The sequence below is a fragment of the Oncorhynchus tshawytscha genome, linkage group LG09 (genome assembly GCF_018296145.1).
Source record: "Oncorhynchus tshawytscha isolate Ot180627B linkage group LG09, Otsh_v2.0, whole genome shotgun sequence".
NCBI classification, from domain to species: domain Eukaryota; kingdom Metazoa; phylum Chordata; class Actinopteri; order Salmoniformes; family Salmonidae; genus Oncorhynchus; species Oncorhynchus tshawytscha.
This window is the reverse complement of record NC_056437.1, coordinates 55,795,877-55,812,340: the sequence shown is the minus strand read 5'-3', so window position 1 is coordinate 55,812,340 and position 16,464 is coordinate 55,795,877. Positions and strand designations below refer to the sequence as shown.

At 45.5% G+C, this 16,464-nt stretch overlaps 1 protein-coding gene across 6 annotated transcripts in view; it reads right to left on the bottom strand.

Annotated features, from left to right (window-relative positions):
- Nucleotides 1-16,464, bottom strand: part of LOC112258301 (actin filament-associated protein 1-like 1) — a 35,711-nt gene that overhangs the window by 4,679 nt on the left and 14,568 nt on the right. For 4 of the 6 annotated variants that reach the window (XM_024432582.2, XM_024432581.2, XM_024432583.2 and 1 more), the window contains exons 2-9: nucleotides 4,320-4,445; nucleotides 4,080-4,163; nucleotides 3,852-3,937; nucleotides 3,648-3,768; nucleotides 3,437-3,535; nucleotides 3,111-3,322; nucleotides 2,649-2,921; nucleotides 234-327 (exon numbers count right to left, since the gene is read on the bottom strand). In XM_024432582.2, coding sequence (XP_024288350.1) covers nucleotides 234-327; nucleotides 2,649-2,921; nucleotides 3,111-3,322; nucleotides 3,437-3,535; nucleotides 3,648-3,768; nucleotides 3,852-3,937; nucleotides 4,080-4,163; nucleotides 4,320-4,445 — 1,095 coding nt within the window. Of the gene's footprint in view, nucleotides 1-233; nucleotides 328-2,648; nucleotides 2,922-3,110; nucleotides 3,323-3,436; nucleotides 3,536-3,647; nucleotides 3,769-3,851; nucleotides 3,938-4,079; nucleotides 4,164-4,319; nucleotides 4,446-13,790; nucleotides 13,991-15,642; nucleotides 15,717-16,464 lie in introns of those variants that run through there. The other 2 variants (XM_024432585.2, XM_024432584.2) reach the window with 2 other exon arrangements.

Below are 16,464 nucleotides of genomic sequence, written 5' to 3'. Positions count from 1 at the left end.
AACATAGTGCTACACTTCACTCTGCTTGGGCCTGTGACTCACAGTTTAAAATACAGAACAGAATGTTTTTCTAAAATAAAAATACAGATCCTCCTTACATCTTGTAACTGACGTGGTCTTTCACAATGTAGAACTATCACAATGCAGACAGGTAAATACAAAGCTGCAGTATGTATATAAGAATACAGACATACGGGGATGCTCAGGTATTTTGAGGCAGATTGGGGCCTAACCTTGGTCACAGTTGTCCCGGAGCTGACCAGAGGGCAGGTTGTCACCAGTGGCCACGCTGTCAGAGTCGGAGGTGTGCTTGTCAGCTCCTAGTAACTAATACAGAAGAACGGGGGGGGATTAGGTTTGTGGCGGGGCATGACATGCTCGCCAGAAAGGCATGTCACTGTACTTGTGCACTTGGCTTTAAAAACTTAAAACACACACACGCATCCACACACACACAGTTGAAGTTGGAAGTTTACATACACTTAGGTTGGAGTCATTAAAAATACATTTTCAACCATTTCAACAACTCCTACAAATTTCTTGTTAACAAACTATAGTTTTGGCAAGTCGGTTGGTTAGGACATCTAATTTGTGCATGACACAAGTCATTTTTCCAACAATTGTTTACAGACAGACTACGGTGTGCAACTGCACACGGGGACAAAGATCATACTTTTTGGAGAAATGTCTTCTGGTCTGATGAAACAAAAATAAAACTGTTTGGCCATAATGACCATCGTTATGTTTGGAGGAAAAGGGGGGAGGCTTGCAAGCCAAAGAACACCATCCCAACTGTGAAGAACGGGGTGTCAGCATCATGTTGTGGGGGTGCTTTGCTGCAGGAGGAACTGGTGCACTTCACAAAATAGATGGCATCATGAGGGAGGAACATTATGTGGATATATTGAAGTAACATCTCAAGACATCAGTCAGGAAGTTAAAGCTTGGTCGCAAATGGGTCTTCCAAATGGACAATGACCCCAAGCCTACTTCCAAAGTTGTGGCAAAATGGCTTAAGGACAACAAAGTCAAGGTATTGGAGTGGCCATCACAAAGCCCTGACCTCAATCCTATAGAAAATTTGTGGGCAGAACTGAAAAAGCGTGTGCAAGCAAGGCCTTCAAAACTGAGTCAGTTACACCATCTCTGTCAGGAGGAATGGGCCAAAATTCACCCAATTTATGGTGGGAGCTTGTGGAAGGCTACCCGAAACGTTTGACCCAAGTTAAACAATTTAAAGGCAATGCTACCAAGTACTAATTTAGTGTATGTAAACTACTGACCCACTGGGAATGTGATGAAAGAAATAAAAGCTGAAATAAATCATTCTCTCTACTAATTATTCTGACATGTCACATTCTTAAAATAAAGTGGCGATCCTAACTGACCTAAAACAGGGAATTTTTCGTAGGATTAAATGTCGGGAATTATGAAAAACTGTGGTTAAATGTATTTGGCTAAGGTGCATGTACATTTCCGACTTCAACTGTAGACCCTGCAACGAGAGAACGATTTCCAGCTAGGACATAAAAGTCATTATCGTCTCAGAATAATCCTGAAATGGGATCAACAGTCTGTCTGTCCAAAGCCTGTCCAAAGCCATACATTTAGGCTGTAATGAAATCACTCTGTTTTCCTCTATGTGGAGTTTCAGTTGCTGATTGCTGATTGCTAGCCTTTTACTTTGACAGCTGTTTCCTTCCCACAGTCAGCAAGGCAGCATGAGCGTCAACCCCCCTCCTATCGAGTGTTGACACTGAGTAAACACACCATCATCAACTGATAAAGATCAGGCAGTGTTACACCAGGGGTGTCAAAACAGGGAGTATGTCTGTCTGTCTCTTCACTGGACTGTTTTCATTCTGTCTGGTTATTTACTGTGACAACAAATGACTCCAAAGAGAAGCCATGTGGATATATAAATAAAATTCTCTATCTTAAAGAATTCGATTTCACCTCCTTCCTATAAGCCTCAATTATACTGTTATACAAGAACACTATGCATATCAGATTTTGTATGTTGTTTATGAGTTGGACCCACATATTCATGAACAGCTTTGCCTGATGTCCTATGTGGTGGGCTAACTCATGAATGGATGTGATATATTCAGGTGAGTGGACACCTGGGGCGATTGATTTGAGAGTTGCCCTTCGTGCCCACTGCCATACCCTTTAACTCCGTACTTCTTTCTGACTAATTTGTATACAGGTAGACCAGAAAAGACCCGTCCCTGATTGGCAGATGAGTGGCAACCCTGATTAGAAGCACCTGCTACTTATATGTTGTCCTTTACAAATTCTTCTTTGAATTAAAAGAAAACTGTACCTACACTCTGAAGAAGGCTGTGAAGCCAAAACGTCTGTGTACACTATCCCTGATGCGGTAAAAAGAAAAGAAGAAAAAGAATGCAGGAAGCTTTATGTGACATCTTTTTGAGTGCGGACCAATCACACCTCTTTGTTTGTCTGGTTACTGCAGCATGGTGATATATGTGGATGTTAAACATAGCACCAGTTCCCAGAGTGTCTGAGTCTGTTTGAGGAAAACAGGGGGGCCCATAGGGGTCTGTTCAGTGCATACAGTGTGTTGGATTACAGACCTATAGGCTGAGTGTGGTAGCCAACGGGGTTACTGAGGGGCAGCCCACCTTGTCCAGATCTTTCTTCCTCTGGATCATAGGAGAGGAGGAGCCCTCTAATCCATCATTGCTGCTGGCCTGACTGACCACCTCCCGGATCACCTTGAGCCATCGCTCCGCCTGTTCCTTGCTCTGGACAGCCAGCACCAAGGCCTCTCCCCCAGGCAGGGAGAAACGCAGCTTATGCTTCTTGCGGCGTGCCTCTTTGGGGATGTAGATGACGTTACACAGGTTCAGCGGCAGCTCAATGTGTGGGCTGCTGTCTTTGATGCTCTTGTAGCACTGCAGAGAAAGACACATAAACAATAGTTTTTCATACTTTTTCATACTTCATACAAGGGACTTTAAAAATAATTTTCACTGCATATCACTTATGTCAAAATGTGTCTTAGTTACCTCAGCCCTGGTGTGTAATAAACATTTAATAATAAACACATGCAACAGACAGCAGAAAAGTTCCTGTTGTCCTACCTGTAATCTGTTGTCACGGACAACGGTCAGCTGTTTTGCCCACTGTCCGAAGCGTTTCTTGCGCAGCAGGAAGGCACAGATGCGACAGTCCTTCATGGGGCCCACAGAGTTCTCCTCTGACTGCCACCGCCGAGTCCTGTCCTGGCCCTTTGCCTCCTCATCCTCTTCATCATACGACTCATAGGAGCTGCTCAGCGCATCTGAATCAGCATCTGGAGAAAAACAAAGGTCAATGGATAAGAAGGTTCCTCCTCTCTCCCTCCTAATATGCAAATAGAGTACACGAACACATTCATCTCAACAGGGTGTTACGATTTCATACTCACAGGAGTTCTTGCGCGGGCCATTGATTCGGGTGGTGGGGTAGTTGTTGTCAGCGTCTTCATAGTATGCATCTTCAATGGAATTTGGGGGACTTGAGCTGACTAGAAGGAAGCAGGAGGTAACCGATTAGATGTAACCTAATAATAACAATGTGTATGGACAATGACTTCAGATGGTTATAGGTGACTGTTGAGAGGAAATGTGAGTACTCACTGCATGTGGCGATGTTGGTGATATACTGGGGCACCGTGCCAGGGTCCAGGGGCACTGCCTCCTCATAGTAGTCCTCTGGTGGAGGGGTGGTTGGCAGAGGAGGGGGGGTGTCAGTGGGACTCTGGGGGAAAGGGTTAGGGTTAGGCAAAATAACGAATGTGTTATACACGCAATTATATAGTATAGTCAAAAAGGCTATCTTACTTTCGATGGCGGTATTTTGGAGGTTTTCTCCTCTACCTGATCCTTCAGTTCTTCTGGGGAGGCTCTGAGCTCATGCAGGTCACAATCTGTTGGGAGTGGGACAATAAAATATAAAATCATTTTCAAGATTTACTTTAAGAATTAAATAATGTGCTACTGTATACTAGGATTGTCTAGCAAGTTCTCCTTCTGTCATATGAAATAATACAGATATGATATTTAACTCACCCAATTCCTCAAACAAAGATTCCACAAAGCTGGTGCCATTTCCATAAAGGGAAGTGTTCATGTATACGAAGTCTGATCCATTCACTTTAACAGAGAAGAAAACTGAGTACATGGAAAAAATGAACAAAAATCTGCCATTCTGACCTTGAGCAAGGCAGTTAACCCCCAACAACAACTGCTTTCTGGGCGTCGATGACATGGTTGACGATTAACACCCCCTTGGAACACACACACACTCACCTGATGGCTGCAGCTGCCCCAGTAGGCTCCGGATCACACTCATCTTCTCTGCTGTGGCTGTGCTCACACTCTCATGGTCCAGCAGCTTCAGCAACACGTTCAGTTCACTCACCAGGTACTCCATCGCTGGTGGGAAAGAACACAGGTTAGAGGTCATGTATGAAACAATGAGAGACAATTTCAAGAGATTGTACAATAAAATTACTAAGCAAATCTATATTCATAGGTCAACATACTCATCTCATATGTATATACTGTACTCGATATCATCTACTGTATCTTGCCTATGCTGCTCTGTACCATCACTCATTCATATATCCTTATGTACATATTCTTTATCCCCTTACACTGTGTATAAGACAGTAGTTTTTTTTGGGAATTGTTAGTTAGATTACTTGTTCGTTATTACTGCATTGTCGGAACTAGAAGCACAAGCATTTCGCTACACTCGCATTAACATCTGCTAACCATGTGTATGTGACAAATAAAATTTGATTTGATTTGATTTGAACTCTGTGCTGACAACATAAGTGGCTTTGGGAAGAGCTAACCTCAGATATCTGGTTATATAGACACAGTGGCTGGAAGAACCTAGACAATATAATAATAATGTGGGGTCTGGCAGATTAATGCAATAAACGGGTATGATAGTCACAAAAGCAGAATCAATGATTGACAGTCATTGTGCTAACGCTAGTTAGCATTGGCTCATAAAACCACCTATAACTTCCATCATACTGGACACAGAGACATACAAATGGTATCCATGTGTTCATCTGACTCTGTTTAAGTAGATACAATCCTGAAGTACCCCTTTAAGGTCTGAGAGGCATTCGCCCACTGGGCAAGTTAGGAGTGTTTTTTGGTTGCCCGAAGATTATGATCACTTAGCCGTAAATGTTAAGGAGCTATTTTAAACTACATGCAGGGAAATAAACCAGAAAGACCAGACTACTGGAATTCTTTGCATCCTGGTTGTTATCAGTAATAAAAAAATCCCCTGCTCAGGTCACTTAGCCCAGGAAATAGAGCAACCTTTAATGTCTATCCCTGAGAACTTCTCAGCAGTGTCCAAATTGTATTTTAATTTTATTTCACCTTTATTTAACCAGGTAGGCAATTTGAGAACAAGTTCTCATTTACAACTGTGACCTGGCCAAGATAAAGCAAAGCAGTGTGACAAAAACAACAACACAGAGTTACACATAAACAAATGTACAGTCAATAACACAATAGAAAAATCTATGTACAGTGTGTGCAAATTTAGAAGAGTAGGGAGGTAAGGCAATAAATAGGCCAAAGAGGTGAAATAATTACAATTTAGCATTAACACTGGAGTGATAGATGTGCAGATGATGATGTGCAAGTAAAATTACTGGGGAGCAAAAGAGCAAGAGGATAAATAACAACATGGGGATGAGATAGTTGGGTGTGCTATTTACAGATTGGCTGTGTACAGATACAGTGATCGGTAAGCTGCTCTGACAGCTGATGCTTAAAGTTAGAGAGGGAGAAATAAGACTCCAGCTTCAGTGATTTTTGCAATTCATCCAGTCATTGGCAGCAGAGAACGGAAAGGAAAGGCGGCCAAAGGAAGTGTTGGCTTTGGGGATGACCAGTGAAATATACTTGCTGGAGTGCGTGCTACAGGTGGGTGTTGCTATGGTGACCAGTGAGTTGAGATAAGGTGGGGCTTTACCTAGCAAAGACTTACAGATGACCTGGAGCCAGTGGGTTTGGCGATGAATATGAAGTCAGGGCCAGCCAACGAGAGCATGCAGGTAGCTGTGGTGGGTAGTATATGGGGCTTTTGTGACAAAAGAGTGTTGGAGGCTATTTTGTAAATGACATCGCCGAAGTCAAGGATCGGTAGGATAGTCAGTTTTACGAGGGTATGTTTGGCAGCATGAGTGAAGGATGCTTTGTTGCGAAATAGGAAGCCAATTCTAGATTTAATTTTGGATTGGAGATGCTTAATGTGAGTCTGGAAGGAGAGTTACCAGTCTAACCAGACACCTTTTGGTAGTTGTCCACATATTTTAAGTCAGAACCGTCCAGAGTAGTGAAGCTAATCGGGCAGGCGGGTGCCGGCAACAATCAGTTGAAAAGCATGCATTTAGATTTAATAGCATTTAAAAGCAGTTGAAGGCCACAGAAGGAGTGTTGTGTGGCATTGAAGCTTGTTTGGAGGTTTGTTAACACAGTGTCCAAAAAGGGCCAGATGTATACAGAATGGTGTCGTCTGCGTAGAGGTGGATCAGAGAATCCCCCGCAGCAATAGCGACATCATAGATATATACAGAGATAAGAACCCTGTGGCACCCCTATAAAGACTACCATACGTCCGGACAACAGGCCCTCCGATTTGACACACTGAACTCTATCTGAGAAGTAGTTGGTGAACCAGGCGAGGTAGTCATTTGAGAAACCAAGGCTATTGAGTCTGCCAATAAGAATGCGGTGATTGACAGAGTCGAAAGCCTTGGCCAGGTCGATGAACACGGCTGCATAGTACTGTCTTTTATTGATGGTGGTTATGATATTATTTAGGACCTTGAGCGTGGCTGAGGTGCACCCATGACCAGCTCGGAAACCAGATTGAATAGTGGAGAAGGTACGGTGGGATTCTAAATGTTCGGTGATCTGTTTGTTAACTTGGCTTTTGAAGATTTTAGAAAGAGAGGGCAGGATGGATATAGGCCTATAACAGTTTGGGTCTAGAGTTTCTCTCCCTTTGAAGAGGGGGATGACCGCGGCAGCATTCCAATCTTTGGGGATCTCAGACGATACGAAAGAGAGTTTGAACAGGCTAGTAATAGGAGTTGCAACAATTTCGGCTGATCATTTTAGAAAGAGAGGTTCCAGATTGTCTAGCCCAGCTGATTTGTAGTAATCCAGATTTTGCAGCTCTTTCAGAACATCAGCTGTCTGGATTTGGGTGAAGGAGAAGCAGGGCGGCTTAGGCAAGTTGCTGCAGGGGGTGCAGATTAGCCAGGTGGAAAGCAGCCATAGAAAAATGCTTATTTAAATGATCAATTATTTTATATTTATCAGTGGTGACAGTGTTTCCTGGCCTCAGTGCAGTGAGCAGCTGGGAGGAGGTGCTTTTATTCTCCATGGACTTTACAGTGTCCAAACACTTTTTGGAATTAGTGCTACAGGATGCAAATTTCTGTTTGAAAAAGCTAGCCTTGGGGCCTCCCGGGTAGCGCAGTGGTTAAGGGTGCTGTACTGCAGCGCCAGCTGTGCCACCAGAGACTCTGAGTTTGCGCCCAGGCTCTGTCGTAACCGGACGTGACCGGGAGGTCCGTGGGGCGACGCACAATTGGCCTAGCGTCACCCGGGTTAGGGAGGGTTTGGCCAGTAGGGATATCCTTGTCTCATTGCACAACAGCGACTCCTGTGGTGGGCCGGGCACAGTGCACGCTAACCAAGGTTGCCAGGTGCACGGTGTTTCCTCCGACACATTGGTGCGGCTGGCTTCTGGGTTGGATGCGCGCTGTGTTGAGAAGCAGTCCGGCTTGGTTGGGTTGTGTATCGGAGGACGCATGACTTTCAACCTTCGTCTCTCCCGAGCCCGTACGGGAGTTGTAGCGATGAGACAAGATAGTAGCTACTAAACAATTGGATACCATGAAATTGGGGAGAAAAAGGGGTAAAATTCAACAACCAAAAAAAACAAAACATTTTTTAAAAAGCTAGCCTTAGCTTTCCAAACTGACTGTATTGGTATATTGGGTCCTGACTTCCCTGAAAAGTTGCATATCGCGGGAGCTATTCGATGCTAATGCAGAACGCCACAGGATGTTTTTGTGCTGGTCAAGGGCAGTCAAGTCTGGGGTGAACCAAGGGCTATGTCTGGTCTTAGTTATACATTTTCTGAATGGGGCAGGCTTATTTAAGTTGGTGAGGAAAGCACTTTTAAAGAGCAACCAGGCATCCTCTATTGACGGGATGAAGTCAATATCTTTCCAGGATACCCGGGCCAGGTCGATTAGAAAGGCCTGCTCGCTGAAGTGTTTTAGGGAGTGTTGAGGGGTGGTCGTTTGACAGCGGACCCATCACGCACGCAGGCAATGAGACAGTGATTGCTGAGATCCTGGTTGAAGACAGCAGAGGTGTATTTGGAGGGCAAGTTGGTTCAGATGATATCTAAGAGGGTGCCCCATGGTTGTACCGGGTAGGTTCCTTAATAATACGTGTGATTGTAGGACGGCCGGGGTGTCAAGCATATCCCAGTTTAGGTCACCTAACAGTATGAACTCTGAAGATAGATAGGAGGCAATCAATTCACATTTGGTGTCCAGGGCACAGCTTGGGGCTGAAGGAGGTTTATAAAAAGCGACAATGGTGAGAGACTTGTTTCTTGAAAGGAGGATTTTTACAAGTAGAAGCTCAAATTGTTTGGGCACATACCTGGATAGTATGACAGAACTCTAGGATTAGGGTACAGCTAAAGGCTATAAGAACTGGTCGTCTAGTGCGTTCGGAACAGAGAGTAAAAGGAGCAGATTTCTGAGCGCGGGAGAATAGATTCAAGGCATAATGTACAGACAAGGATATGGTAGGATGTGAGTACAGTGGAGGTAAACCTAGGTATTGTGTGACGATGAGAGAGGTTTTGTCTCTAGAGGCACCAGTTAATCCAGGTGAGGTCACCGCATGTGTGGGGTTGGAACAAATGGGCTATCCAAGGCATATTGGGCAGGGCTAGGGGCTCTACAGTGAAATAAGACAATAATCATTAACCAAAACAGCAATAGACAAAGCATATTGACATTAGGGAGAGACATGGGTAGCTGAGTGATCATAGGGTCCAATGAGTAGCACTAGATGAGTCAAGGAGCCAACTCTGTAGTCGCTGCTACGCTAGGCGAGCTGGAGACACGGCGATTCAGACAGCTAGCAGGCCGGGGCTAGCAGATGGGCATCCGGTGACGTCACAACGAAAGAGCCTGTTGAAACCACCTCGGACGGTTACGTCGGCAGACCAGTCGTGATGGATCGGCAGGGCTCCATGTTTGTAGTAAAGGGTCCAGGCCAATTTGTAAAAGAGCCCAAGAATTGGCTGGTGGACCTCTTTGGCTAGCCGGGAGATGGGCCTAGCTCCAGGCTAGCTCCAGGCTAACTGGTGCTTGCTTTGGGACAAGACGTTCACCAGGAGTAACCACTCGGATAGCAGCTAGCTATCTGCGAAGTTCCGGTGTAAAGGTGCAGACCTTGCGGTAGGAATCCGGTGGTAGAAAAAAAAGCAGTCCGATATGCTCGGGGTTGATATCGAGCTGTGCAGACTGGCAGGAATTGACCGGGTTGAGGCCGGCTGATATCCGAGTTAACGGTGAGGACCGCTAGCATTGGCTAACTGACTACTAGCTAGTAGCTAGTTAGCTGGCTAGCTTCTGAAAGGGGTTCCGGTTCTAAAGTATAAAAATAGCAGATCTGTAACACATTGGGTGAGGCAGGTTGCAGGAGAGTATTGTCAGTCTGTAGATGGAAAGTGAGATTAAAATCTATACGAAATATATACGAAGAAAACAATATATACATGGGACAGGACAGGAGAAGACAAAGACACGCTTCCGACTGCTACACCATCTTGGATTGAATGAACTCCAGATTTTGGATGACACATTTTGTATGAATTTCCACACCTCTCTTCCTGGCACCCTCAAACCCATGACAGGACCATTTCATTATACAGAAACATCTGCTCATCAGCTACCCTGGTGATCAGTTGTTTCTCTCAGTAGATGAGAGGCTTCACATTTCTTATCTTATCTGTAGATTATAAGGTTTTACTGCTAACCTACAAAGCATTACATGGGCTTGCTCCTACCTATCTCTCTGATTTGGTCCTGCCATACATACCTACACGTACGCTACGGTCACAAGACGCAGGCCTCCTAATTGTCCCTAGAATTTCTAAGCAAACAGCTGGAGGCAGGGCTTTCTCCTATAGAGCTCCATTTTTATGGAATGGTCTGCCTACCCATGTAAGAGACGCAAACTCGGTCTCAACCTTTAAGTCTTTACTGAGTGGGTCATATGATTGAGTGTAGTCTGGCCCAGGAGTGTGAAGGTGAACGGAAAGGCTCTGGAGCAACGAGCCGCCCTTGCTGTCTCTGCCTGGCCGGTTCCCCTCTTTCCACTGGGATTCTCTGCCTCTAACCCTATTACAGGGGCTGAGTCACTGGCTTACTAGGGCTCTTTCATACTGTCCCTAGGAGGGATGCGTCACTTGAGTGGGTTGAGTCACTGACGTGATCTTCCCGTCTGGGTTGATGCCCCCCCTTGGGTTGTGCCGTGGCGGAGATGTTTGTGGGCTATACTCGGCCTTGCCTCAGGATGGTAAGTTGGTGATTGAAGATATCCCTCTAGTGGTGTGGGGGCTGTGCTTTGGCAAAGTGGGTGGGGTTATATCCTTCCTATTTGGCCCTGTCCGGGGGTGTCATCGGATGGGGCCACAGTGTCTCCTGACCCCTCCTGTCTCAGCCTCCAGTATTTATGCTGCAGTAGTTTATGTGTCGGGGGGCTAGGGTCAGTTTGTTATATCTGGAGTACTTCTCCTGTCCTATCTGGTGTCCTGTGTGAATTTAAGTATGCTCTCTCTAATTCTCTCTTTCTCTCTTTCTTTCTCTCTCTCGGAGGACCTGAGCCCTAGGACCATGCCTCAGGACTACCTGACATGATGACTCCTTGCTGTCCCCAGTCCACCTGGCCATGCTGCTGCTCCAGTTTCAACTGTTCTGCCTGTGATTATTATTATTTGACCATGCTGGTCATTTATGAACATTTGAACATCTTGGCCATGTTCTGTTATAATCTCCACTGGCACAGCCAGAAGAGGACTGGCCACCCCACATAGCCTGGTTCCTCTCTAGGTTTCTTCCTAGGTTTTGGCCTTTCTAGGGAGTTTTTCCTAGCCACCGTGCTTCTACACCTGCATTGTTTGCTGTTTGGGGTTTTAGGCTGGGTTTCTGTACAGCACTTTGAGATATCAGCTGATGTACGACGGGCTATATAAATAGATTTGATTTGATTTAGTGGGGGCATTCCTGGAGCTGAGTGAAGAGACACCAGAACTGCAGTACCAGTCACTGGACCTGGGTCTCTCCTGGAGAGGAGCATTACACACACACACACACACACACACACACACACACACACACACACACACACACACACACACACACACACACACACACACACACACACACACACACACCACAGTGGTAGGGAAGAGACTGAAAAACTCAGCGTGTGCAGACAGTAATCTCAGTAATCTCAAGACCACCTGTTTTTCTTTGAGGTCTCTGGATCTGAGAGATGTTTTCCCCTGGTCTAATCACTACAATATGGGAATGTTTCTTTTGCTTTAGTCCAAAAGGTTGTTGTCTTTATCTCTGCTCATAGCAGATCAAACAACCTGTCGGTTAAAGTGTTTCATTTCTCTGCCCACTGGACCTTCATCATGTCTTACATGCCTCAAATCACAGACCTGAAGTGCTCTATGAGCAGATGCATTCATGTGGAAACAAGTCTAATTGTAAGGTTATGTTAGCACAGTCAGGATCTTCCACAATCTTATCAAAAGCGGTCTGCTCTCTTGAATGTCTGCATTGCCAGCAGTTACTCCATCATAACACAACAAAACCATTAGGCCTACCTCTGAAACAAGGGCAAACAAGTTCAGCACAAAACACACACACTATGATTTCGCAATCATCTGAATATAGCCCAGTAAGAGTGTTGTTTAGAAGTGGGGTGCCGTAATGTCTGGGGTGGTCAGAGAGTCAGACGTTGCCTGGTCAGCTTATTTGAACAGTTGAGGCAACATTCAGGTTATACCACACAAAAATGTTCATGAGATGAACTTGGACGGTTTGTAATTAGAACACAGCTATCCAGAGAAACATGGCAGGTATCAAGACGTAAAACAGATATCTCTGTCATAACACACCAACGTCGAAATGAACGAATGAACGAGCAAGGGAAATGAATTGGTCCTATCAAAACAGAACTCTGTCTGAAAAGTAGACAGGGTCTGAGATAATTAGTTGAGAAAAGGTCCACATAGCCTCAGGAAGTGGAGATACAGTGTTCAGTAGGACCTCTGATAAGACTGTACACACGATCTACACACAGACAACTACACCACATGGCCCGAAAGTATGTGGACACACACTCGTTGAATACCTAATTCCAAAATCATGGCCATTAATATGGAGTTGGTCCCCCATTTCCTGCTATAACAGCTTCCACTCTTCGGGGAAGGCTTTCCACTAGATGTTAGAACATAGCTGCAGGGATATGCTTCCATTCAGCCACAAGAGCATTAGTAAGGTCAAACACTGATGTTGGGTGATTAGGCCTGGCTTGCAGTCGGTGTTCCAATTCAGCCCAAAGGTGTTCAATGGGGTTGAGGTCAGGGCTCTGTGCAGGCCAGTCAAGTTCTTCTGCACCAATCTCAACAAACTATTTCTGTATCGACCTCGCTTTGTGTACGGTGGCATTGTCATGCTGAAACAGGAAAGGACACTCCCCAAACTGCTGCCATAAAGTTGGAAGCACAGAATTGTCTAGAATGTCATTGTATGCTTTAGCGTTAAGATCTCCCTTCACTGGAACTAAGGGGCCTAGCCAGAACCATCAAAAACAGCCCCAGATCATTATTCCTCCTCCACCAAACTTTACACTTGGCACTTTGCATTCGGGCAGGTAGCATTCTCCGGGCATCCACCTAACCCAGATTTGTCCGTCGGACTGCCAGATGGGGAAATCTGATTCAGAGTCCAATGGCGGCAAGCTTTACACCACTCCAGCCAACGCTTGGCATTGCACATGGTGATCTTAGGCTTGTTTGCGGCTCCTCAGCCATGGAAACCCATTTCATGAAGCTCCAGACAAACGGTTCTTGTGCTGACGTTGCTTCCAGAGGCAGTGTGGAACTCGGTAGTGAGTGTTGCACCCAAGGACAGACGATTTTAACGCGCTTCATGCTTCACCACTCGGCAGTCCCTTTCTGTGAGCCTGTGTGGCCTACCACTTCATGGCTTGAGCCATTGTTGCTCCTGGACGTTTCCACGTCACAACTCACAGTTGACCAGGGCAGCTCTAAGAGGGCAGATATTTGATGAACTGACTTGTTGGAAAGGTTGTTGGCATCCTATGACGGTGCCACATTGAAAGTCATTGAGCTTTTCAGTATGGGCCATTCTACTGCCAATGTTTGTCTATGTAGATTTCATGGCCGTGTGCTCGGTTTTATACACCTGTCAGCAACAGGTGTGGCTGAAAAAGACTAATACACTAACTTGAAGGCGTGTCCACATATATTTAGTGTATTTCCAACTCAAATGTTACAGTCTTGAGAGACTGGGACAAACACAACACACACAGACCACTGAGGGACAAATAGCGGGCTGCCAAGACCAAGTATAATGCAGGCATGCAGTCAATTTGGTTACTTACCAGCTTCAACAGCTGAAGAGGAAGATAAGCCCACCATTTTCCAAAAACAGCTCCAGTGAGAATTGCTGTGGTAATCCACACATCAGCTGTGCTTGTCTCTGGGATTGCAGAGCTCTAAACACACAGTTCGGCTGAGGTGTCACTCTCATTCACCCTCACCCTCACTCCCTCTCTCCTTCCCTGGTATTGTGGTATACAGTAGGCTGGGCTCAAATTATTGACTCTCCTGCTGTTACAGCCCACCTCCTATACTCTCTCTTCCTCCCTCTCTCTTTCCCTCTGGGGGGTGGAACTACTCAAAAAGACTTTCATCTCTATTTCTCTTTGAGGAGTTCCACTTCCCAGGGTCTGGTCTCTGGTGGTTGAAACTGGATCACAAAAAAAAGAAGGGGATGATAGTCAAAGCTCAATGATTTATGAAGTAATTGACTTCTGCTGGAGATGATGTGATGGGGTTATCGACTCGCAATTACATGACAGATCACTGGGCCATGTCTAAGAAACCACCATGGATGTCTCATTGCGTGCATAGTCAGTCAGTAAAAGGTTTCCATCCAACAAGAATAGCGTTGGGTTGGGTTTCTCGCTCCAGAGAGAATATCCGGTGGGGGGTGAGGATGATCCAGTGACCTTGACACTGCTGCCTCTCTCTAACTGCTCACCACACTGACACACTCTGACACGTCCTCACGGCTACAGCCGAGACACAAGGAAACCATGGTGACCCCAAAAGCCGCTGACTGAGCTGAGCCAAATACCTGCCAACGCACTCACAGCAGGACAGCACTTCCTCCAACTCACTAGACTCAACACTCAGACATACCAGGGAGCTTCATATGCATATGAATCAGTTTCACTGCTCCTTTGGTTCCATCTTTAAAAAAAGACTTGTCGTTTGAGTGTGTCTTTAGAGAGACTGTTTGTAAGCTAATGAATGGCTGCTGACTTTTTTTCTCTCACAGTAAGCAGATGGAATTTCACTCTAATTTATTGAGAGACGTTTGAAGGACAGCAGATTGTTTCCACAGAGAATGGTCGGTTTCCTTCCCCTTTAAACAAGGAAATGAAGCCAAACAAAATAAGAAAAAAAACGTAGTTCTGCTGCTATAGAAAAGATATGTGTGTGTGTGTGTGTGTGTGTGTGTGTGTGTGTGTGTGTGAAAGAGTGTGTAAGAGAGAGGGAGAGTGCATGAATACACTACAGTATGTGTGTATGAGGATACAAGGATGAGGAAAAAGAGGAAAAGGGGAGCGGAGCGGAAGCTGGCTAAGCGGTGCGGTAGGATGTGTGTGTTATTTTAGCGGTGTGGGGTGCAATCACAACTCCACGGCCCTGGGTCTCCAGGGATCCATTGTCTGTGTGTGAACCCTACTGCCTGGGGCAGAGAGGGGCCCGTCCACCCTTCCGCCCAGTTTCCGCGCTGCTCGCGTTCCCATGCAACACCCTCAATCCTACACACCTCTGGGAAGTGTGTCAGCCTGCCTGGCCGGGGGATCATGGTGGTGTTACAGTTAGTTTAGTACAGTCACAGTGCTCAGAGAGGCCTCATCTAGTCACGTTCCCCTGCAGCCACACCTACACAGAGTGATTGAACACTATGACTTTTGACTCCTGCCCTGGTTCTGTGAGTTCAGGTCAACAAAGTCTTGCCTGTCAACTGTCAACAATCCCAGAACACAGAGCTGTCAGCTAAGACCATGAAACCTGACGTGTACTCTCTCCCCTGAGAACTTTATCCAGTATCATCAAAGTTGGCTTATGGTAAAAGTAATGTGAAATCAGCCAACTGACCAGCACTGATGCTACCACTAACAAAGAAACAGACAGCCTCTTATATTTACAAGTACTTACCAAAGATCTTTGTGCTAATCCAACAGAGCCAAAGTAGACACCGCCAAGGACAGTGACAACCGTAATGTCTCCAGTAATTCAACAAAGCTACATCCTACACTGGATAGGTCACAAACACAGAGAGGGGAGGTTATCCTGAGCCTTCATTCAAGCCCCTTTCATTCAGCCTTTCCGCACCCTAACAATGCACCATTGTCCAGACAAGGGCCAAAATGAAACAATGACAATGCTCTTGAAGAAACGGGGACAATGCAGTCCGGTGAGTTGTGGTTCTGGTGGCATGCATTGAAACGTGTGGCTTTTTTCGTGGCTTTCTTCTGCAAATTACTATGAATTAACAAACGCATTTCTTAAAACTTGTCAATACCTAACATCATATCAAGGCGTGGGACATTCATTGTGTGACAATAAATAACTAGTAGGTTTATTAGGCTCCAGCAGCTGGAATTTGTCCGGCCACAATTCAACTGTGGAAAAACGGCGGCTCTCAACACCAGACAACAGAAAGAGCTGGCCGCTACTACACTTGAGATTGTTCGTGAGGTGTTTACCTCTGCCCTCGATTTACAAATAAAACCGGTGAATGAATCATTGGCAGTGCTCACTGCTAAAGGGGATACCTATTCAACCAAAGTGGAAAGCCTGGAGAAGACCGCCAATGTGACAAGAGGTGCGGCACCATGACCTGGAAACAGCACAAGCGAAGTTGGAAGGAATAACACAAACTCCTCAAAGGGAAAACGGAATCACTCGAAAATCATTCCCGTAAATTCAATGTGCTAGTCACTTCCTTCACGAGCAATCTTTTCTATGAAGTGTTCG